We start from the raw sequence: 21,841 nt of genomic DNA on the forward strand, positions 1-21,841 counted from the left end.
AATATAAATAAAAAAGTATCTATTTTTGAACTAGCGTTGATAATAACAGCCTTAATTGGCCAAACCATGATGTAATATACAATTCATACCTTAATATAACATTTCATTGAGCGCAAGGGAAATTCATGTACAATAGAAATATAGGAACTCACATAGGAACGAAAAGGGGGATCACAATTCAGGGGAGAAGAATACTCAGTCGGACTAAATATCCGTTCTGTAATTTCCGTTTTCAGCTGAGCCAGCCGTGCTTTGCAACATTCCTGGGTAAGTCTTTATATTTTGGGTTATAATGTGTTTAAAAAATTTATAAACAGCACATATGGGTTAAGGCTTTTATCTGTTAATTATAAAATTACTTTCTATTACATGTCGTTGCTGCATCTGGTATTTCCCTGAAGTCAAGCTAGTTAGCGCGTGTTTGAACTGTGTTGCTCAGCACACGTACAGTATAGATAGCAAAATAACTTCCTTTTTCATATTTTACGTAGATAACTAGTTTAACAAACGAATACAGTTTTACAACATTTATATTTTCGTAAGGACCTAGACTAATGATGTGTGTCCAGTCTGTCAAGATGTGATGCCATTGACTGAGCTGGCTTGGTTGGTTGGTTAGTTAGTTATAGCTACGGTTTGCTAATCCCCCACATGCCTTCAGGTAAAGCCAGCTACAGAAACTGAAAGATGCCGAAAAAGAAGACTGGTGCACGCAAGAAGGCAGAGAACCGCAAGGAACGGGAGAAACAGACTCGAGCCAACAAGGGCTTTGTTGACGTTGCAAAATCCCCTTGCAATTCAGCAATGGTATGGAATAATATACATGTTCTCATCACAGCACAATATGAAATGGATAGCAAACAATGACTGTAAATCATGATTATTTCCCTAGTCCTTACTGTAGTCCTCATACTTACTGTAGTCCTCATCTTGTGTTGCAGGAATGTGACAAATGCCAGAGGTAAGATATCTTCAATCAATATTTTTTACATTCATCTTAATGGATAACTTAACTAGCTAACATTGGGGCTCCCGTGTGGCGCATCTCAGTGCTAGAGGCGTCACTACAGACCCTGGTTCAATTCCAGGCTGTATCACAACCAGATGTGATTGGGAGGCCCATAAGGCAGCGCACAATTGGCCCAGCGTCGTTAGGGATTGGCCGGGGTATGCCGTCATTGTAAATAAGAATTTGTTCTTAACTGAGTTGCCCAGTTAAATAAAGGTTAAATTGTGTGAACACAATTCAACTATTTGAACAAGATGCATTATTTCTTTATTAGCAACTATAATCTACAGGTGATGGAGGCTTTGACACTTTGTTCCCCTGTTTCCAAGACGGCAGAAGAACAGAGCTTTCTGCTACTTCTGTGCAAACGTTCAGAAGCTGCCCCAGTGTGGTCAATGTGGTGAGTCTTAAGATAAATTGTGACGCATGTTTCTGATTTAAAATCCCTTGAGTTCTTTGAGCCCAACTTAATTCCATACAACTTCATTTATCCCCTCAAGTGGCAAAGAAAGATATTGCACAATGTTACATGTAAGATATTTGTATAGGAGTGCAAGAACCATGTATTATGTTGTGGTGTGATACTGTCTTCCTGTATTCCAACTAAAGGCAAAACCAAATGCATGAAGTCATCAGACTGTGTCATCAAGCACCCAGGGATCCACGCTACGGGGATGGGCATGGTGGTAAGAGATGAGAGCCGTTTGAAAAACTTTATTGAGATGGGAGTAATACATACTCAGTAATAATCATTAATGCACACCACAGCAAAACGTTTCACAATGGAAAACAAGTGTTTCTTATCGGTCAAATTCAGGTAGCCCCCGATAGTTTGCCTCCTTTGGTTTCTAGTGAATATGACCATGGGATGTATTCATTATGCCGATTCTGTTGCAAAACGTTCTGCAATTGTAACCATTTACTCCAAAGGAAGAATGTTTTGTTTCTATTGCACAAATTGAAGGTAGGTCCCTCACCATTTCGTTTGCTCTGTTTGCTTCCGTTTGATTCTTAAATGGCAAACGGTTTCCGTTGCAAGACGTAATGAATACACCCCTGGGGTAGACCTACATCTATTTAACATTGTGATATGTGCCCAGATTGTCCACAGTCATGAGTTTGTATCATTGGATGTCTTTATGATATTGATATGTGTAATGTGAAATGCTGTCTCTGTCCACAAGGGGGCAGTGTGTGACTTCTGTGAGGCCTGGGTGTGCCACGGGAGAAAGTGCCTCAGTACCCACGCTTGCACATGTCCTCTCATGGATGCCGACTGTATCGAGTGTGAACGCTGTGTATGGGACCATGGTAAATTATGCCATTGTATAATATTATCCAACCTGCCTGGTCTGCAAAACTAAACAAGGCCTATAATTTGCTTTTTTTTTTTATGTCAATACATGCACCCAATGCTGGTTGCCATCCACCTTGTGTCCCTTTTGTAATCATTTCCCCTTTGTTCCTATCGGACACAGGGGGAAGAGTATACCGTTGCTCCTTCTGCCACAACTTCCTGTGTGAGGATGACCAGTTTGAGCACCAAGCCAGTTGCCAAGTCCTGGAGGCAGAAACTTACAAATGTGAGCAATTATGGTGTCTTTCTCACCCGTGAACCATCCACATTGTGTTGGATCATGAGAAATCAAGAGGTTTCAACACTATAACCTGTTGACGTTTAGCCTTAGGGCATACTTTGGCAGACATGAGGAACACCATATAACGTATAGAAAAGTAGGCATTCTGCCAGTTGAAAGTTTAGAGAAAGGTTAACCCCTAGCTATAGTGATTTTAAATAAACATTTTCAATGTGTTAATATATACTGTGTTTTCCCCCATGTTCATTTCAGGTGCTTCCTGCAACAGATTAGGACAACACTCCTGCCTGCGTTGCAAGGTAATGGAAAATGGAGATCCAAGTATTCATACCCCTTGGATTTCTTCCCCAAAAATGTTCTGATTTAGTATGGATTTAATTGTAATTTTTTTTGTCAACAATCTAGTCAATATACTCTGTAATGTCAGTGGAATAACAATTGTAACTTACATATATAAAAAAAAAAAAAGATTAATACAAATGAGAAGTATCCTAAATTAGCTCAGGAGTAACATTTGGCTTAACAAATCACAAATAAGTTACATGGACTCCCTCTGTGTGAAATATTAGGGGTTGACATGGTTTTTGAATGACTAACCCTTCCTCTGTCCCCCATACATAAAACATCTGTAAGGTCCCTCAGTCAAATTTCAAGCACAGATTCAACTACAAAGACAAAGGAGCTTTTCAAAAGCCTCATAAAGGGCAGTGATTGGTAGATGGGTAACAATAACAAATCAGACTTTGAATGTCTCTTTAAGAATGGTCAAGTTAATAATTATGCATTAAACCACTCAGACACATCAAAGATGCAGTCATCTGTCTGAACTGAGCTGCAGGAAAGGAATGAAACTGCTGAGGGGTGTTACCAAGAGGCCATTGGTGATTCAAAACTGTTTCAGTTCAATGGCTGTGATGGAAGAACTGAGGATGGATCAACATAGTAGAGACTCCACAATAATGAACTAAATGACAGTGAAAAGAAGAATACAAATATACAGAATAAAAACATTTACAAAACAAGCATATTGTATGCAGCAAGGCACTAAAGTAAAACTGAAGAAAAAAAGGCCAAGGAATTCACTTTTTGGCCTAAATACAAAGCCTTGTGTTTGGCGCGCTATCCGACACAACACATCAGTGAGTAACTGCCTCCTTATTTTCAAGCATGGTGCTGGCTGCATCATGCTATGGGTATGCTTGACATCGGCAAATACCAGGGAGGTTTTCAGGATGAAAAGAAACGCGATGGATCTAAGCCAGCAGTTCTCAATCCTGATCCTGGGGACCCAAAGTGGCGCACATTTTGTTTTTGCCTTAGCACTACACAGCTGATTGAAATGATTAAAGCTTGATGGTGAGTTGATAATTTTGAATCAGCTAAAAACAAAATGTGCGCCCCTCAGGGTCCCCAGGACCAGGATTGAGAACCACTGATCTAAGAACAGACAAAATCCTAGAGGAATACCTGGTTCAGTCTGCTGTACAAGAGACACTGGGAGACAAATCCACCTTTCAGCAGGACAATATCTTACAACACAAGGCCAAATCTACACTGGAGTTGCTTACCAAGAAGACAGTGAATGTTACAGTTTTGACTTAAATCTGCTGAAAATTTATGACAAGACTTGAAAATGGTTGTCTAGCCATAATCCCCAAAATATTGACAGAGCTTGAAGAATTATGAAAAGAATAATGGGCTAACATTGCACAATCCAGGTGTGTAAATCTCATAGATACTTACCCAAGAAGACTCCCAATTGCTGCCGAAGGTGATTTTAACATGTATTGACTTGGGGAGCTGAATACTTAAGCAACAACTATCATTTCTATTCATCTTAAATGTTAGACATTTGGTTGTTGAGAAAAATATAATATTTTTTAATCCCACTTTTTAACACAATGAAATGTTTAGAAATTCAAGTGCTATGAATACTTTAAGGCATTAAATCAACACAATGTGTTATGTTGTAAACAATTGTCTCTCTCCCACTGTTCCTCATGCCAGTGTTACGGCTGTTGCCTCTCTATACACATAGACCGAGAGATGTACATGTGAGTCATTTAGCAGACGCTCTTCTCCAGAGCGACGTAAACCGTGCGAACACTACGCGATTTTTGGCCCTGTTTTAGCTGACCCAGACAATTTTTTGAGATCGGAGACAAAATCACCATGTTGCCTACTCGTAGCTGTCACCGAACGCTCATGTAATGTGAGCAGGTCAGAGACACAATCTGAGGGGTACCGATCGATCCCGTGTTTGATTTTTATCGGCACAAAATCTGCACCGCTCTTGTAATGTGAGATGTGCAACGACCAGTTTTGGAGAACGGCGATCAGCAATAGCCAAATGAGAGCTAGCCAGGGAATAAGACCAATATCTTGAATCGCCTCACCCAGAATGTGCAGGAGCTACTAGTATGCGTTTGCACTCGCCTTTAACCAAATGTAAAATTGTTACAGCTCTGAAGTTCACACCCAATGTTATTCAGTCCAAAATGTATTGGCAAGATATTTCAACTTTGTAGGGCAAGTGTGAATGTCTGACTGAACTTTTATGAGGCTGTTTTGAGCCACAGCTCGTTGTTGCTAGCTACGTTAACAACCTATTCACATCGTTTTGGCGAGAATGCGTGGTATGGAGAATGTTGTGGTGTGTCGCCCACCGTCTCTGTTTACTATAGGAAATACGGTTGTTTAATGCTCGAGGCTCCGCGTTGCTAGGAGTTTTGAAAGTCGTGTCGTGTACGCTCGGCATTACATTGAGTGCATTCATCTTAAGGTAACCAGGTGAGAGAACCACATCACCGTTATAAAGCAGCTACCAGCAAAGTCAGTGCTCGTAAGAAAAGTGTTATTGCAAGAAAGGCAAGGGTGTTAGTTCAGGGGAAAATGTGTAGATTCCCAGTTGCACTGTTAAATTAGTAATTTTTTCCGGTAAATAAGTACCCGTTTACCAGGCTTCTGACTAAGTGGAATACAGATACAACTAGAGAGGTTACTTTTTCGCAGCACGTTAGGAGAATTAACACAGCAGGTTTGGAGAATTAGGTTAAGGTTAGGAAAAGGGTTAGGGTTAGCTAAAATAAAATGTTCTCCTAATCTGCTACGAAAAGTCACTTCCAGTCATGGCTGTATTCCCTCTAGTTACAACCATTTACCAGTGGGACAGGGAATACATTTCCTGGATTTGACACATGACTGTAACCTATAGTAACAAGGCCCATTTGGGTTGAACTGTGTCTCTCCCTCCCCAGGCCTGTTTCTGTGATGACCATGTGAAGAGTAAGGTGTTCAAACAGGACAAGGGTAAAAATCCTCCCTGCCCCAAGTGTGGCCATGAGACCCAGGAGACTAAGGACCTCAGCATGTCCAGTGAGTCCACCATCTAACATCTAATCAGTGCTTAAGTCAGTCATGGATTAAAACTCTTCAGTCATTAAGAGGAAAACTGAGTACTGATGGCAGTGCAGTTGTATGTATACTGTAATATCATCATTTTAGTTGTTGATTGAGTCATTTTTGCATCATTACAAGTCACTCGTTTTCATACTCTTGTCTTGTAGCAGATGTCAGATCTTAAACCTCAAATATATCCCGCCACATTCAACACCTTTTAATTGTTGTGTATATGCACTCCCCGGATCGGGATTAATACTCAAGATTCTCAGCTCATGTCTATTCCTGTATTCGCCCTGTAGCCCGTACGACGAAGTTTGGCCGACAGAGCGGTGCTGACGAGGATAGCTACGGCTATGGAGGTTATGGAGCCTCTGGCTACGACTCCTACTGGAAGAACGTGTCATCGTCCGGAGGAGGGGAGGGAGACCAGGAGGACGATGGCGGAGATGATGATGATGACGAGGAGGAGGAAGATGAGGAGGAGGAGGAGGATGATGAGGAAGAGGAGGAAGAAGAGGTAGCTGACTCTCTGGCCGGTCTTAAAATTGAAGGGACCCCCTTGATCGAAGCAGTCCCCTAGACGGAGGTTGGTTCCCGTCACCTCTCCACCTCCCAAAGAAGAGGGGACTAGATATATACAAGGAGTGTGTGTGCAATGCGCTATCGTACACTGTAATAAGATGTTTAAAGTGATAGTTCATCATATGTTTACTGCTTGATTGTTTCTGTATTTGGACATTAGCCCGTTTAAAAAAGACAGTCAGTAATCCAGAACTTCTGTATGGCTCTTGCCTAACATTGGTGAAATATCCTTTTAAAGTTTTAGGCTAAAATAATGTAACTCATCAGACAAGTTAACAGTGGCTTGTATTCATGTTCGCCAAGGGAAGCCAGGCTTCCCCAAATATTTGACCAATAAAACATTTAAAATTATTACATTTATTTTTCGTCTCAGGGTTCTCAATATTTTCCGTCAATTCCAAAGGGGCTGGAATCTCACCAGAGAAATCATCAGAGCGAGGGAAACAGCACCCCTCTGTCTCAGTATGTGTAGCCCATGTATCTGATGCTGTCTGCACCAAAAGAGTGTGACATGTTGCAAGCTTTTGGCCTCCCTTGATGATTTAAAAAAAAAAAATTTGGCCAATCAGCATTTGCTGAGCTCAACTGTGGATTGTCCTGGTGCAGCAAAACGCCCTCCTAAGGAGGCCAGTTTGGATTTGGCTTCATACCAATCAAATCACTTTCTAAGAAAAACATAATTTTCACAAAAACATGTCTGTTTCTGGTCTGCTTCTGTTGATGTCCTGCAGTAACTAGCTTGCAAAGTCGGCCCTTTAAGCCATGGATGGGGATTTGGACTTGTGGTTTTGACTTAATTCTCTGTACAGGCCAATGATTATGACAGCGATTCTGATCTAACAATAAATGAATGTTGTGCCACTGACCTGAGATGTAGGCTCATGTTAACTAGCTAGCTAACTTCGCTGGTTCGTTGTTGCCAATGCGAGGAAGTTAGGCTACCTAGCTAAAATGCTTACTAGCCTATGACAACAAAAACTAAAAGTGTACTGTATGACAAAGCCATAGACTGTTCTGCCAACATGGAAAAAGATGAGGATGACTGGTGTTCTACAAGTGGGTGAGTCCATGTTTAGTTTTACTTGAGCACGCTCACACAGACAGAAAACAGTAAGGACAGCCACATAATATTTAGCAACATTGATTGGACTAAATTGTTTTTGGTCTCTAAGTTGGTTTTCAGCGTATTCAATTATTTTATGTTTAAGCTGAAATGGTGCTGGAATAACTGTGGCAGTGTTCCTGTTGTCTTTGTGCTGACTTGCGGTAACTCAACATGCTGAGCACTTGTTGGTTGCTTTTCCTTCACTCTGCGGTCTAACTCATCCCAAACCATCTCAATTGGGTTGAGGTCAGGTGATTGTGGAGGCCATGTCATCTGATGCAGCACTCCATCACTCTCCTTCTTGGTCAAATAGCCCTTCACAGCCTGGAAGTGTGTTGGGTCATTGTCCTGTTGAAAAACAAAAATGATAGGCCCACTAAGCCCAAACCAGGTGGGATGGCGTATCGCTGCGGAATGCTGTGGTAGCCATGATGGTTAAGTGTGGCTTGTATAGGAAATAAAACCAGCAAAGCACCCCCACACCATCACACCACCACCTCCATGCTTCACGGTGGGAACCACACATGTGGAGATCATCCATTCACCTACTCAGCGTCTCACAAAGACACGGCGGTTGGAACCAAAAATCTCAAATTTGGACTCATCAGACCAAAGGACAGATTTCCACGGTCTAATGTCCATTGCTCGTTTTTCTTGGACCAAGCAAGTCTCTTCTCCTTATTGGTGTCCTTAGTAGTGTTTTTTTGTTGCAGTAATTCAACAATGAAGGCCTGATTCACACAGTCTCCTCTGAACAGTTGATGTTGAGATGTGTCTGTTACTTGAACTCTGAAGCATTTATTTGGCCTGCAATTTCTGAGGCTGGTAACTCTAATGAACTTCCCCTTAGCAGCAGAGGTAACTCTGGGTCTTCCTTTCCTGTAGCGGTCGTCGTGAGAGCCAGTTTCATCATAGCGCTTGGTGGTTTTTGAGACTGCACTTGAAGAAACTCAAAGTTCTTGAAATATTCCGTATTGGCTGACCTTCATGTCTTAAAGTAATGATGGACTGTCGTTTCTCTTTGCTTATTTGAGCTGATCTTGCCATAATATGAACTTAGCCCTATTTGGTAAAATACCATCTTCTGTATACCACCCCTACCTTGTCACAACACAACTGATTGGCTCAAATGCATTAAGGAAAGAAATTCCACATTATGTATCAAAGACATCAAAAATCAGTTTTGTTTTATGTTTTTCTGCCATGCATAATATGCGGTAGGCTATGTATTGTATTTTTTTTATACATTTTTTATTTCACCTTTATTTAACCAGGTAGGCAAGTTGAGGACAAGTTCTCATTTGCAATTGTGACCTGGCCAAGATGAAGCAAAGCAGTTCGACACATACAACAACACAAAGTTACACATGGAGTAAAACAAACTTACAGTCAATAATACAGTAGAAAAATAAGTTTGCAAATGAGGTGAGATAAGGGAGGTAAAGGCAAAAAAGGCCATGGTGGCTTACTTGCAATATAGCAAGTAAAACACTGGAATGGTAGATTTGTAGTGGAAGAAAGTGCAAAGTAGAAATAGAAATAATGGGGTGCAAAGGAGCTAAATAAATAAATACAGTAGGGGAAGAGGTAGTTATTTGGGCTAAATTATAGATGGGCTATGTACAGGTGCAGTGATCTGTGAGCTGCTCTGACAGCTGGTGCTTAAAGCTAGTGAGGGAGATAAGTGTTTCAGAGATTTTTGTAGTTCGTTCCAGTCATTGGCAGCAGAGAACTGGAAGGAGAGACGGCCAAAGGAGGAATTGGCTTTGGGGGTGACCAGAGAGATATACCTGCTGGAGCGCGTGCTACAGGTGGGTGCTGCTATAGTGAGCTGAGATACGGGGGGACTTTACCTAGCAGGGTCTTGTAGATGACCTGGAGCCAGTGGGTTTGGCGACGAGTATGAAGCGAGGGCCAGCCAACGAGAGCCTACAGGTCGCAGTGGTGGGTAGTATATGGGGCTTTGGTGACAAAATGGATGGCACTGTGATAGACTGCATCCAATTTTATTAAGTAGGGTATTGGAGGCTATTTTGTAAATGACATCATCGAGGATCGGTAGGATGGTCAGTTTTACGAGGGTATGTTTGGCAGCATGGGTGAAGGATGCTTTGTTGCGAAATAGGAAGCCGATTCTAGATTTTACTTTGGATTGGAGATGTTTGATGTGAGTCTGGAAGGAGAGCTTACAGTCTAACCAGACACCTAGGTATTTGTAGTTGTCCACATATTCTAAGTCAGAACCGTCCAGAGTAGTGATGCTGGACGGGCGGGCAGGTGCGGGCAGCGATCGGTTGAAGAGCATGCATTTCGTTTTTACTTGTATTTAAGAGCAGTTTGAGGCCACGGAAGGAGAGTTGTATGGCATTGAAGTTCGTCTGGAGGGTTGTTAACAGTGTCCAAAGAAGGGCCAGAAGTATACAGAATGGTGTCGTCTGCGTAGAGGTGGATCAGAGACTCACCAGCAGCAAGAGCGACATCATCATTGATGTATACAGAGAAAAGAGTTGGCCCAAGAATTGAACCCTGTGGCACCCCCATAGAGACTACCAGAGGCCCGGACAACAGGCCATCTGATTTGACACATAATGGCACAATCATAATTTTAATTCAGGTTATTGATTTGGCCTTGGGCTCATAAGCCTATCCATAAACTAATATACACTGCTCAAAAAAATAAAGGGAACACTTTAACAACACAATGTAACTCCAAGTCAATCACACTTCTGTGAAATCAAACTGTCAACTTAGGAAGCAACACTGATTGACAAAATGTCGCATGCTGTTGTGCAAATGGAATAGACAACAGGTAGAAATTATAGGCAATTAGCAAGACACCCCCAATAAAGGAGTGGTTCTGCAGGTTGGGACCACAGACAACTTCTCAGTTCCTATGCTTCCTGGCTGATGTTTTGGTCACTTTTGAATGCTGACGGTGCTTTCACTCTAGTGGTAGCATGAGACGGAGTCTACAACCCACACAAGTGGCTCAGGTAGTGCAGCTCATGCAGGATGGCACATCAATTCGAGCTATGGCAAGAAGGTTTGCTGTGTCTGTCAGCGTAGTGTCCAGAGCATGGAGGCGCTACCAGGAGACAGGCCAGTACATCAGGAGACGTGGAGGAGGCCGTAGGAGGGCAACAACCCAGCAGCAGGACCGCTACCTCCGCCTTTGTGCAAGGAGGAGCAAGAGGAGCACTGCCAGAGCCCTGCAAAATGACCTCCAGCAGGCCACAAATGTGCATGTCAGAAACGGTCAGAAACAGACTCCATGAGGGTGGTATGAGGGCCCGACGTCCACAGGTGGGGGTTGTGCTTACAGCCCAACACCGTGCAGGACGTTTGGCATTTGCCAGAGAACACCAAGATCGGCAAATTCGCCACTGGCGCCCTGTGCTCTTCACAGATGAAAGCAGGTTCACACTGAGCATGTGACAGACGTGACAGAGTCTGGAGACGCCGTGGAGAACGTTCTGCTGCCTGCAACATCCTCCAGCATGACCGGTTTGGCGGTGGGTCAGTCATGGTGTGGGGTGGCATTTCTTTGGGGGGGCCGCAGAGCCCTCCATGTGCTCGCCAGAGGTAGCCTGACTGCCATTAGGTACCGAGATGAGATCCTCAGACCCCTTGTGAGACCATATGCTGGTGCGGTTGGCCCTGGGTTCCTCCTAACGCAAGACAATGCTAGACCTCATGTGGTTGGACTGTGTCAGCAGTTCCTGCAAGAGGAAGGCATTGATGCTATGGACTGGCCCGCCCGTTCCCCAGACCTGAATCCACTTTGAGCACATCATGTCTCGCTCCATCCACCAACGCCACGTTGCACCACAGACTGTCCAGGAGTTGGCGGATGCTTTAGTCCAGGTCTGGGAGGAGATCCCTCAGGAGACCATCCGCCACCTCATCAGGAGCATGCCCAGGCGTTGTAGGGAGGTCATACAGGCACGTGGAGGCCACACACACTACTGAGCCTAATTTTGACTTGTTTTAAGGACATTACATCAAAGTTGGATCAGCCTGTAGTGTGGTTTTCCACTTTAATTTTGAGTGTGACTCCAAATCCAGATCTCCATGGGTTGATAAATTGGATTTCCATTGATTATTTTTGTGTGATTTTGTTGTCAGCACATTCAACTATGTAAAGAAAAAAGTATTTAAGATTATTTCTTTCATTCAGATCTAGGATGTGTTGTTTAAGTGTTCCCTTTATTTTTTTGAGCAGTATACATCTGGTTGTTTTGAATTAATCATCACCTTAGAAAGCACTGTCCATTTTAATTTACACTGTTTAAACCTGCTGTGGAACAACTTCTTTAAATTTATCATCACAGTGAGGTGAGTTTTAAAAGTATGATAGGATGTTTTGATGTGATTTTTCGATTGCATTTGCACAGTTCTTAATAGCGAGGACAAATGCGATTAAACTTGAAACTCACACGCATCCTGTGTATGCCAGTTAGGCTCTACACCAGTTATAAAGAGTATTAAATGTGCTCAATTATAAGAAGTTATTTGGCCACTTTACAAACCTTATCAAAACATATAGGTCTATAGGCTAGGCTACATGAGGTGTGTGACTATGATTTTAAAAAGTAGCCAAAAAAAAGGCAAGCTGTTTCTTGCCTTACTGCATACAAGCTGGGCATCATTCACAAGTGATAATGCATCATTCACAAGTGATAGGCTAATATTGTCACCCATTAGATTATTCTTAATTTAATGTCTTTACATATACTAAATAATATATGTGTAAAATGTATTTTGATTTAGAACGGACCATTATCATGCACCTGTCTCGGAACTGGGGCATGGGGGGAAAAAAATGTAATCTATGCACTTAAATATGGAAGGGAAGACGCTTTTTCCCGTGGTTCATTTTCATTCAGGCCAGGTATGCTATAATCCTGTTGTAAAGAGAAGCAATGTGCTTCAAATTAGAAAAGTTGATAGATAAATACAGCAGGCCTAGCCTATAGAAAGCTGATGCGATCCTCAGCATAGCCTATAGAAATGTTGCGCAACATGAGGTCATGGGCTCTCATGAAGTGTTTTGATTCAATTTTCGATACATTTGCATTGATGTCTGAGTGATTAGAGGGACAATAGAGTGCTGAGTACAAGACATTTATCAAGTTTGGTAGGCTACTAATGACCATCAGCAGCATCAGAGCTAGGTGAAGCCTAATTACAGTGACTCAACAGTCACATGGAATTTGACCGCAGGTGTGGAAGTAATATGGGCACCCTAGCAGAGAGTTCCATGTAGTCATGGCTCTATTTAATACTTTGCCTCTGTTCTGAACCTGGGGGCTGTGAAGAGACCTCTGGTTGCATGTCTTGTGTGATACCGATGAGTGTCTGAACTGCGTACCAACTGCTTGAACAGACAGTTCGGTACCTTCCACACATCAACACCTCGCACAGACCAATGGTGATGCAGTCAATGTTGAGCCAGGAGAAACTGACGTGCATTTTACTGACACTTCCGTGTACATCTAAGTGCGATACTTGCTGCTTTGTTCTGGACAACTGCAATTGACCTATTTCCTTCTTTGCCACCCATGACCACACAGCAGGGCAGTCGTCTAGGTGCGACAACTAGGGCCTGTAGGAGCTGTCTGGTCGACTGAGATGTCAAGAAGGCAGAGTAACACCCTATCATGGACAGACTTCTTCCCATTTTAGCAACCATTGAGTCTATGATTTGACCATGGAAGCTTGCTATTTAGAGTTACACCTAGCATTTTAGTCTCCTCAGCTAGCTCAATAGCACATTATTCAATAATAGATCTAAATGAGGTTTAATGTTGAGCGAGTGATTTGTCCTAAAAATTATGTTTTTAGTTTTTGAGATATTTAGCACAAGCCTATTGCTAGTTACCCATTCTAAAACTGACTGGAGCTGTATGTTACATGTCTCAGTTATTTATTTATTTTACTGTTGCAACCGTCATGTATACTGTTGAGTCATCAGCGTACCTAGACACATAGGCTTTGTTCAAGGTCAGTGGAAGTTAATTTGTAAAAACCAAAAACAATTTCCTTAGCCAGCTGCCCTGTGGTACACCACACTCAACGGAATTTGCATGAGAGAGGCTTCTGTTAATGAAAACACTTTGTGTTCTATTAGAAAAGTAACTCTAAATCCATAACCTAAGTTTATTCAGCAATATGTTATGATCAGTAACATTAATCTTTTTGTATGGTCATTAGCAAGAGTATACAGTGCCTTCAGATCGTATTCATACCCTTTGACTTATTCCACGTTTCGTTACTAGTCTGAATTCAAAATGGATTAAAAAATAAATAATCCTAACCCATCTACTCACACCCCATAATGAAATTTTAGCAAAGTACTGAAATTAAAATACATCTCTCATTTACATAAGTATTCACATCCCTGAATCAATACTTTGTAGAAGGACCTTTGGCGGCAATTACGGCTTTGAGTCATTTTGGGTATGTCTATATCAGTTTTACACCTCTGGATTTGGGGATTTTTTTTCACCTTCTTCCTTGCAGATTTTCTCAATCTCTGCTAAGTTTGATGAATGGCAAACTTAAAATCTTTCCACAGATTTTCAATGAGACTCTCTTCTGGGCTTTGGCTTGGCCATTCAATGACTCACATTCTTGTTCTGAAGCCATTCAACTGTTGCCTTGGCTGTATGTTTGGGGTCATTGTCCTGTTGGAACATAAATCTTCACCCAGTCTAAGGTCATTTGCAATCTGAAGAAGATTTACATATATTTTGCTTCATTCATTGTTCCTTCTATCCTCACCAGTGTCTGTCTTTCACGTGCCTCTAAGCAGGCTGCTACAGTGGGGGAAAAAGTATTTGATCCCCTGCTGATTTTGTATGTTTGCCCACTGACAAAGAAATGATCAGTCTATAATTTTAATGTTAGGTTTATTTGAACAGTGAAAGACAGAATAACAACAAAAATATTGAGAAAAACGCATGTAAAAAATGTTCAATTGATTTGCATTTTAATGAGGGAAATAAGTATTTGACCCCCTCTCAATCAGAAAGATTTCTGGCTCCCAGGTGTCTTTTATACAGCTAACGAGCTGAGATTAGGAGCACACTCTTAAAGGGAGTGCTCCTAACCGCAGCTTGTTACCTGTATAAAAGACACCTGTCCACAGAAGCAATCAATCAATCAGATTCCAAACTCTCCACCATGGCCAAGACCAAAGAGCTCTCCAAGGATGTCAGGGACAAGATTGTAGACCTACACAAGGCTGGAATGGGCTACAAGACCATCGCCAAGCAGCTTGGTGAGAAGGTGACAACATTTGGTGCGATTATTCGCAAATGGAAGAAACACAAAAGAACTGTCAATATCCCTTGGCCTGGGGCTCCATGCAAGATCTCACCTCGTGGAGTTGCAATGATCATGAGAACGGTGAGGAATCAGCCCAGAACTACACGGGAGGATCTTGTCAATGATCTCAAGGCAGCTGGGACCATAGTCACCAAGAAAACAATTGGTAACACACTACGCCATGAAGGACTCAAATCCTGCAGCACCTGCAAGGTCCCCCTGCTGAAGAATACATATACATGCCCGTCTGAAGTTTGCCAATGAACATCTGAATGATTCGGAGGACAACTGGTGAAAGTGTTTTGGTCAGATGAGACCAAAATGGAGCTCTTTGGCATCAACTCAACTCGCCGTGTTTGGAGGAGGAGGAATGCTGCCTATGACCCCAAGAACACCATCTCCACCGTCAAACATGGAGGTGGAAACATTATGCTTTGGGGGTGTTTTTCTGCTAAGGGGACAAGACAACTTCACCGCATCATTTTACGGGGCCATGTACTGTCAAATCTTGGGTGAGAACCTCCTTCCCTCAGCCAGGGCATTGAAAATGGGTCATGGATGGGTATTCCAGCATGACATTGACCCAAAACACACGGCCAAGGCAACAAAGGAGTGGCTCAAGAAGAAGCACATTAAGGTCCTGGAATGGCCTAGCCAGTCTCCAGACCTTAATCCCATAGAAAATCTGTGGAGGGAGCTGAAGGTTCGAGTTGCCAAACGTCAGCCTCGAAACCTTAATGACTTGGAGAAGATCTGCAAAGAGGAGTGGGACAAAATTCCTCCTGAGATGTGTGCAAACTTGGTGGCCAACTACAAGAAACGTTTGACCTCTGTGATTGCCAACAAGGGTTTTGCCACCAAGTACTAAGTCATGTTTTGCAGAGGGGTCAAATACTTATTTCCCTCATTAAAATGGAAATCAATTTATAACATTTTTGACATGTGTTTTTCAGTATTTTTTTGTTGTTATTCTGTCTCTCACTGTTCATATAAACCTACCATTAAAATTATAGACTGATCATTTCTTTGTAAGTGGGCAAACGTACAAAATCAGCAGGGGATCAAATACTTTTTCCCCCACTGTATATTATTTTTTTTCTCAGGAGTGGCTTCTGTCTGGCCACTCTCCCATAAAGCCCAGATTGGTAAAGTGCTGTAGAGACTGTTGCCCTTCTGGCAGGTTCTCCCATCTCAGCCAAGGAACTTTGTAGTTCTGTCAGAGTGGTCATTGATCACCTCCGTGATCAAGTTTCTTCTTGCTCAGTTTGGTCAGATGACCAGCTCTAGGCAGAGTCCGGGTAGTTCCATATATTTTTTTTCAGTTCCCCAATGATGGTCTTGGAAACTTTGAATACTCTAGAAACGCCATACTTTTAAAACTGTGTGGATAGTGCGAAAACAATGTCATACCTTTAATTCTGCCATCTTTATGCACATTTACCATTGCTACCTATCTCTAGTTATGGTATTGTTTCATTAAATAAGTTCCAGCTACCTGGCTATTGGATAATTCCTGCATAAAGACTAGAGCCTAGACTCAACCAGATCAAGCATTAACCTGTGATAGTGGACTCCCGCATGTAATATTCATGTGTCAGCATACTGAATTGTAATTGGATGCATTCTACGTGAGGTCATCTTCAGGAGATATGTGAACATGCCAGTTATAACTAGCTAATAAAGAGCTACGTTTAAAAGATCCTAGCTGAGGTTTTTAGGTGGTGTTGAAGGTGTAACTGCTCTGAGCTGTCAAATTGGTGAATAGCTGCTCTTGATCATTGTCACAAAGCCACAACATCCCACTTGTGTTTGAAGTTCAGAATGATGGTGTATGCCATATAAATAATGATGTCCAATTGAAAATTGTTAAAGGGGCAGTGCAGTTAACATGAATTTACAGTTTTTTAATGATATTTCCACACAGAGGTTGAAAATAAATGCCTGGAATTTCAGCATGTTCAGATAGGTCAACTTTTGGTCCACATCATGATGTCACAATGTCATCTGATTATAATAGACCAATGACATGTTCAGGTTCATCTGGGTAAGGGGGTGGGCTCCAGACCATCCTATCAGCCAATCAAGGCTGTGTATGTAAATATTTTAAAATGTGTTTCCTAATGCCCACACAATCAGACTGAGCATTTCAAAGGCCAAAGGGGGCTCAGAGAAATAAATTATAAAAAATAAATGTTGGGTTATTGTTCATGTATTAGACATACAGTGATGATTTAAAGTACATTTACAAACACTTCATGAGGGCTTTAAACTAAATGAGGATTTCTATTAAACTAATCCAGATCTAGATTACATCTCACATTCCAGTGTTCAGGGATTTTTGTATGAAATTGCTCTTAATGCAAGTCCGTGTCAATGGCAATGTCCACTTTAGGGGTAATGACCAGTAGCCGCTTGTGGATTTGACAGCTCCACCTCCGACACCGCCATGTGGATCTGATTGAATAAAAACTCCACTCCTCATAAGTCCTGGCTGCTTTGACCCAAGCTGCAAGTGATGCTCCTGATTGATTCATTGGCATTGTAGCTAGAATAAGAGCTAGAGATGGCCTCAAATGGTCGACCGTTATTTTTAACGTAATCTACTCAGGGTCGCATACGCTGATTCGTGCGGGCTGGAATCTTGCTAGTTCTGGTTACAGGAGCCCATTAGTACATGCCCGCTAGCACTGGGCTCAGCCGACCACAACCTGAGCCAAGCGCGTGCAGGAGCGTGGATGTATGCGAGAGCTAAGAGCGGGGTTGTGGTTCTGGATAAGTGGAGGAGGGGAAATCTGCAGGCAGGAAGCACCACCACACAACTCTGACACAACCACTGGGGGGAAAAAAACAACCACTGGAAAAATGAACATTTCAAATCAAATTGTATTTGTCACATGCACCGAATACAACAGGTGTCTACTTACAAGCCCTTAACCAACAATTCAGTTCAAGAAATAGAGTTAAGAAAATATTTACTAAATAAACTAAAGTAAAAAGTAACAAAATAACAATACAAGGCTATATACAAGGGGTACAGGTTAGTCGAGGTAATTTGTACATGTAGGTAGGAGTAAAGTGACTATGCATAGATAATAACGAGTAGCAGCAGTGTAAAATCAAATGGATTTGGTTTTTTTTGTGTGTGTTTGCAAGTAAATGATTCAGGATTAAGAGGACTGCTGCAACTTGCTCTATATGTACGCCTCAGGAGACAGTTGGATAATATTTTCTGTTTAACACAGCAATCACGACTTGTTTCAAAAGAAAATTGTTGAAAACGTTACTAAAAACGTATTCAATTGTGACCTATTAACAAACCAAACCTATAATTCGAGCTGTGTCCCAATTAATCAGTCTAGCAATCAGTACAGTCACCTTGTATTACAGAATGTGAAGAAATGTAGGCATACAGTATTTGCTAAAAGCTTTTTGTACTATTGGTTCCTCATCTCCACCAGGATTCTATAAGACGCTCACAACAACATTGTGTAGCCACCGACATTGTGAGTGACATCAAACCAATATTAAGAGCGACGTCCGATAAACAGTTTTCTGTGACGACAGGGTTCCTCTTTAACCTCCTCCTGTATCTTCAACCTGTCTCTTCAATATGAGTACAGTATGAGGTACTTTATGTCCTGCTATTCCAAAACAATCAACAATTGCTTAATCAGAGTAAGATTGGTTCAAATAATATTTATGTAAAAAAAAAAATGTATTTTAACTAAGAACAACTTTGTAAGAAATGTAATTAAATTAAATGGAAGGGAAAAATATGGAAACATTCCACATCCTCATATAAAACATATAGCCCTGGTCTATGATGTGCTTCTCTCTATACATGAACTCTTTAAATCTATGGTGGATGACATCTAAAACATATCAATATAATTTCCCCTAGGGGTGAAACAAATGCTGTCACGCAGAACTGGGACAGGGCTATTATGTTTTGTATGAGAATGGCTTACCCAGTGCCCTACCAAACCCTGAACAAATGTTACAAGCACATAGTTTACAAATATCCTTGCTTTGTCTATTTTGGATGACCTGCCAGCCCTCCACCGGCACCCTAGGGTAATGCAGGAGGGGAGCTTCAGTGGGCCCTCCTGATGGGCAAGCAGGACATACGGGAACAGTGGTATGGGGATGAGGGAGGTCTGGGGTATGTGGACATCGGCCTTGGGATGAAGCTGTCTGAGCTACTGCCGTTGGCCAGGGATATGGTCACGTTCATGGTGCTGTAAGCTATAGGCTGATCTGCTCCTACTGATATGAATTATTTTGTATTTGTATCTCAGTTGGTAGAGCATGGTGCTTGCAACGCCAGGGTTGTGGGTTCGATTCCCACAGGGACCAGTATTGAAAATGTAATAAAATGTATGCACTCTACTGTAAGTCGCTCTGGATAAGAGCGTCTGCTAAATGACTAAAAGGTAAATCTGTAAATAGTTCACTAGGGTTGTCTGCTTGTAATTGCCACCTACTGGTTTTCTTTCTTGTTCTACACAAATACCATCAAGACCTCCAGTGGTGTCCGGTTACATACTGAGTGCTGCTGGGCCACTATCCATCAATTCACCTCCAGTGGTGTCCGGTTACATATGGAGTGCTGCTGGGCCACAATCCATCAGTTCACCTCCAGTGGTGTCAGGTTAGGTACTGAGTGCTGCTGGGCCACTATGCATCAGTTCTCTTCCAGTGGTGTCTGGTTACATACTGAGTGCTGGTGGGCCACTGTCCATCAGTTCTCTTCCAGTGGTGTCAGGTTACATATTGACTGCTGCTGGGCCACTGTCCACCACCTTGGCATATAAGAGAATGGAGTTTGACGTTTAACATTGTAGCCCCGAGGGACACGATTACAGGATATTATGTTTGTCTGAGAGTTACAAAGCAATAATATAACAACTTGCAAGCTTGTATGAAATACACACAAAATGTTAAAATACAATAGCTAAAGGATTTATGCATTAGTCTGTTTTGGCTGGGTGGCACATGGGCCCAATCAAGCGTAGATGGAGCAATGTCTCTTGGCCCCTCCAGAGATTGGACAGTTTGATGAGCTGAGCTGTTGATCTCTCTTCTCTGCATCTGGGAGCATAGATTATGGAGGATATGGTCATAGGGAGAGGTACTGTGCTGAACAATTGGCTGGTGTTTTTACAGACATTTTACAATCCTCGCTCGACCAGCAACACGTGCCAGTATTGTAGAAAAACTCAATAATTATACCCATTCCTAAATCATCTAATCCCTCTGTGCTGAATGACTACTGCCCTGTTGCCTTGACATCCTTAGTAATGAAATGCTTTGAGAGAATTGTGAAAAGTCATATTCTCAGCGCCACCCAGAAGCTCCTTGACCCATTTCAGTTTGCCTATTAGCCCAGCAGAGGAGTTGATGATGCCATTCTTACTCTCCTCAGTATGGTCTATAGACATCTAGATGGTGCCAAATCCCATGGCAGGGTTCTGTTTGTTGACTTTTCTTCGGCCTTCAACACAATCCAGCCCTACATTCTGGCACGGAGACTCATTCGGGACTTCTCCTTAGATGGGGGGGGGGCTGGTTTTGTGGCTGTTGGACTTCCTGAGCCAGAGGTCACAGCGAATCACACTTGGTCCTCAATACCAACAAGACCAAAGAGATGTGCATAGACTTCAGGAAGCGTACAACACCTACCTCTGTGACGTCTAAGAGAGGTCAGAACATAGAGATTGTACAGGAATACAAATACCTGGGTGTCCTCTTGGACAATAAGCTTCAGTGGAGTAAATGTACAGACCTGATCGACAAAAAGAGTCAACAGAGACCCACAATGCTGTGATATTTCAACGTTGACTGTACAGTCGTGGACAAAAGTTTTGAGAATGACACAAATATTCATTTTCACAAAGTTTGCTGCTTCAGTGTGTTTAGATATTTTTGTCAGATGTTACTATGGAATACTGAAGTATAATTACAAGCATTACAAGTATCAAAGGCTTTTATTGACAATTACATGAAGTTGATGCAAAGAGTCAATATTTGCAGTGTTGACCCTTCTTTTTCAAGACCTCTGCAATCCGCCCTGGCATGCTGCCAATTAACTTCTGAGCCACATCCTGACTGATGGCAGCCCATTCTTGCATAATCAATGCTTGGAGTTTGTCAGAATTTGTGGGGTTTTGTTTGTCCACCCGCCTCTTGAGGATTGACCACAAGTTCTCAATCGGATTAAGGTCTGGGGAGTTTCCTGGCCATGGACCCAAAATATCGATGTTTTGTTCCCCGAGCCACTTAGTTATCATGTTTGCCTTAGGGCAAGGTGCTCCATCATGCTGGAAAAGGCATTGTTCGTCACCAAACTGTTCCTGGTTGGTTGGGAGAAGTCGCTCTCGGAGGATGTGTTGGTACCATTTTTTATTCATGGCTGTGTTCTTGGGCAAAATTGTGAGTGAGCCCACTCCCTTGGCTGAGAAGCAACCCCACACATGAATGGTCTCAGGATGCTTTACTGTTGGCATGACACAGGACGGATGGTAGCATGCACCTTGTCTTCTCCGGACAAGCTTTTTTCCGGATGCCCCAAATGATCGGAAAGGGGATTTATCAGAGAAAATGACTTTACCCCAGTCCTCAGTAGTCCAATCCCTGTACCTTTTGCAGAATATCAGTCTGTCCCTGATGGTTTTCTTGGAGAGAAGTGGCTTCTTTGCTGCCCTTCTTGACACCAGGCCATCCTCCAAAAGTCTTCGCTTCACTGTGCGTGCAGATGCACTCACCTGCCTGCTGCCATTCCTGAGCAAGCTCTGTACTGGTGGTGCCCCGACCCCA

The 21,841-nt window shown here is 42.4% G+C and overlaps 1 protein-coding gene across 1 annotated transcript; it reads left to right on the forward strand.

The window, feature by feature from the left end:
* The first annotated feature begins 216 nt into the window (after positions 1 to 216).
* Positions 217 to 6,950, forward strand: zn330 (Zinc finger protein 330). The gene is given in 10 exon segments (NM_001146375.1): positions 217 to 267; positions 662 to 807; positions 942 to 961; positions 1,339 to 1,409; positions 1,619 to 1,695; positions 2,194 to 2,320; positions 2,488 to 2,592; positions 2,860 to 2,906; positions 5,865 to 5,982; positions 6,309 to 6,950. Coding segments are annotated over 9 exon segments (966 nt in total). The 5' UTR covers positions 217 to 267; positions 662 to 687; the 3' UTR covers positions 6,590 to 6,950.
* The last annotated feature ends 14,891 nt before the right edge of the window (positions 6,951 to 21,841 follow it).

The sequence above is a fragment of the Salmo salar genome, chromosome ssa04 (genome assembly GCF_905237065.1).
Source record: "Salmo salar chromosome ssa04, Ssal_v3.1, whole genome shotgun sequence".
Classification (NCBI taxonomy): Eukaryota; Metazoa; Chordata; class Actinopteri; order Salmoniformes; family Salmonidae; genus Salmo; species Salmo salar.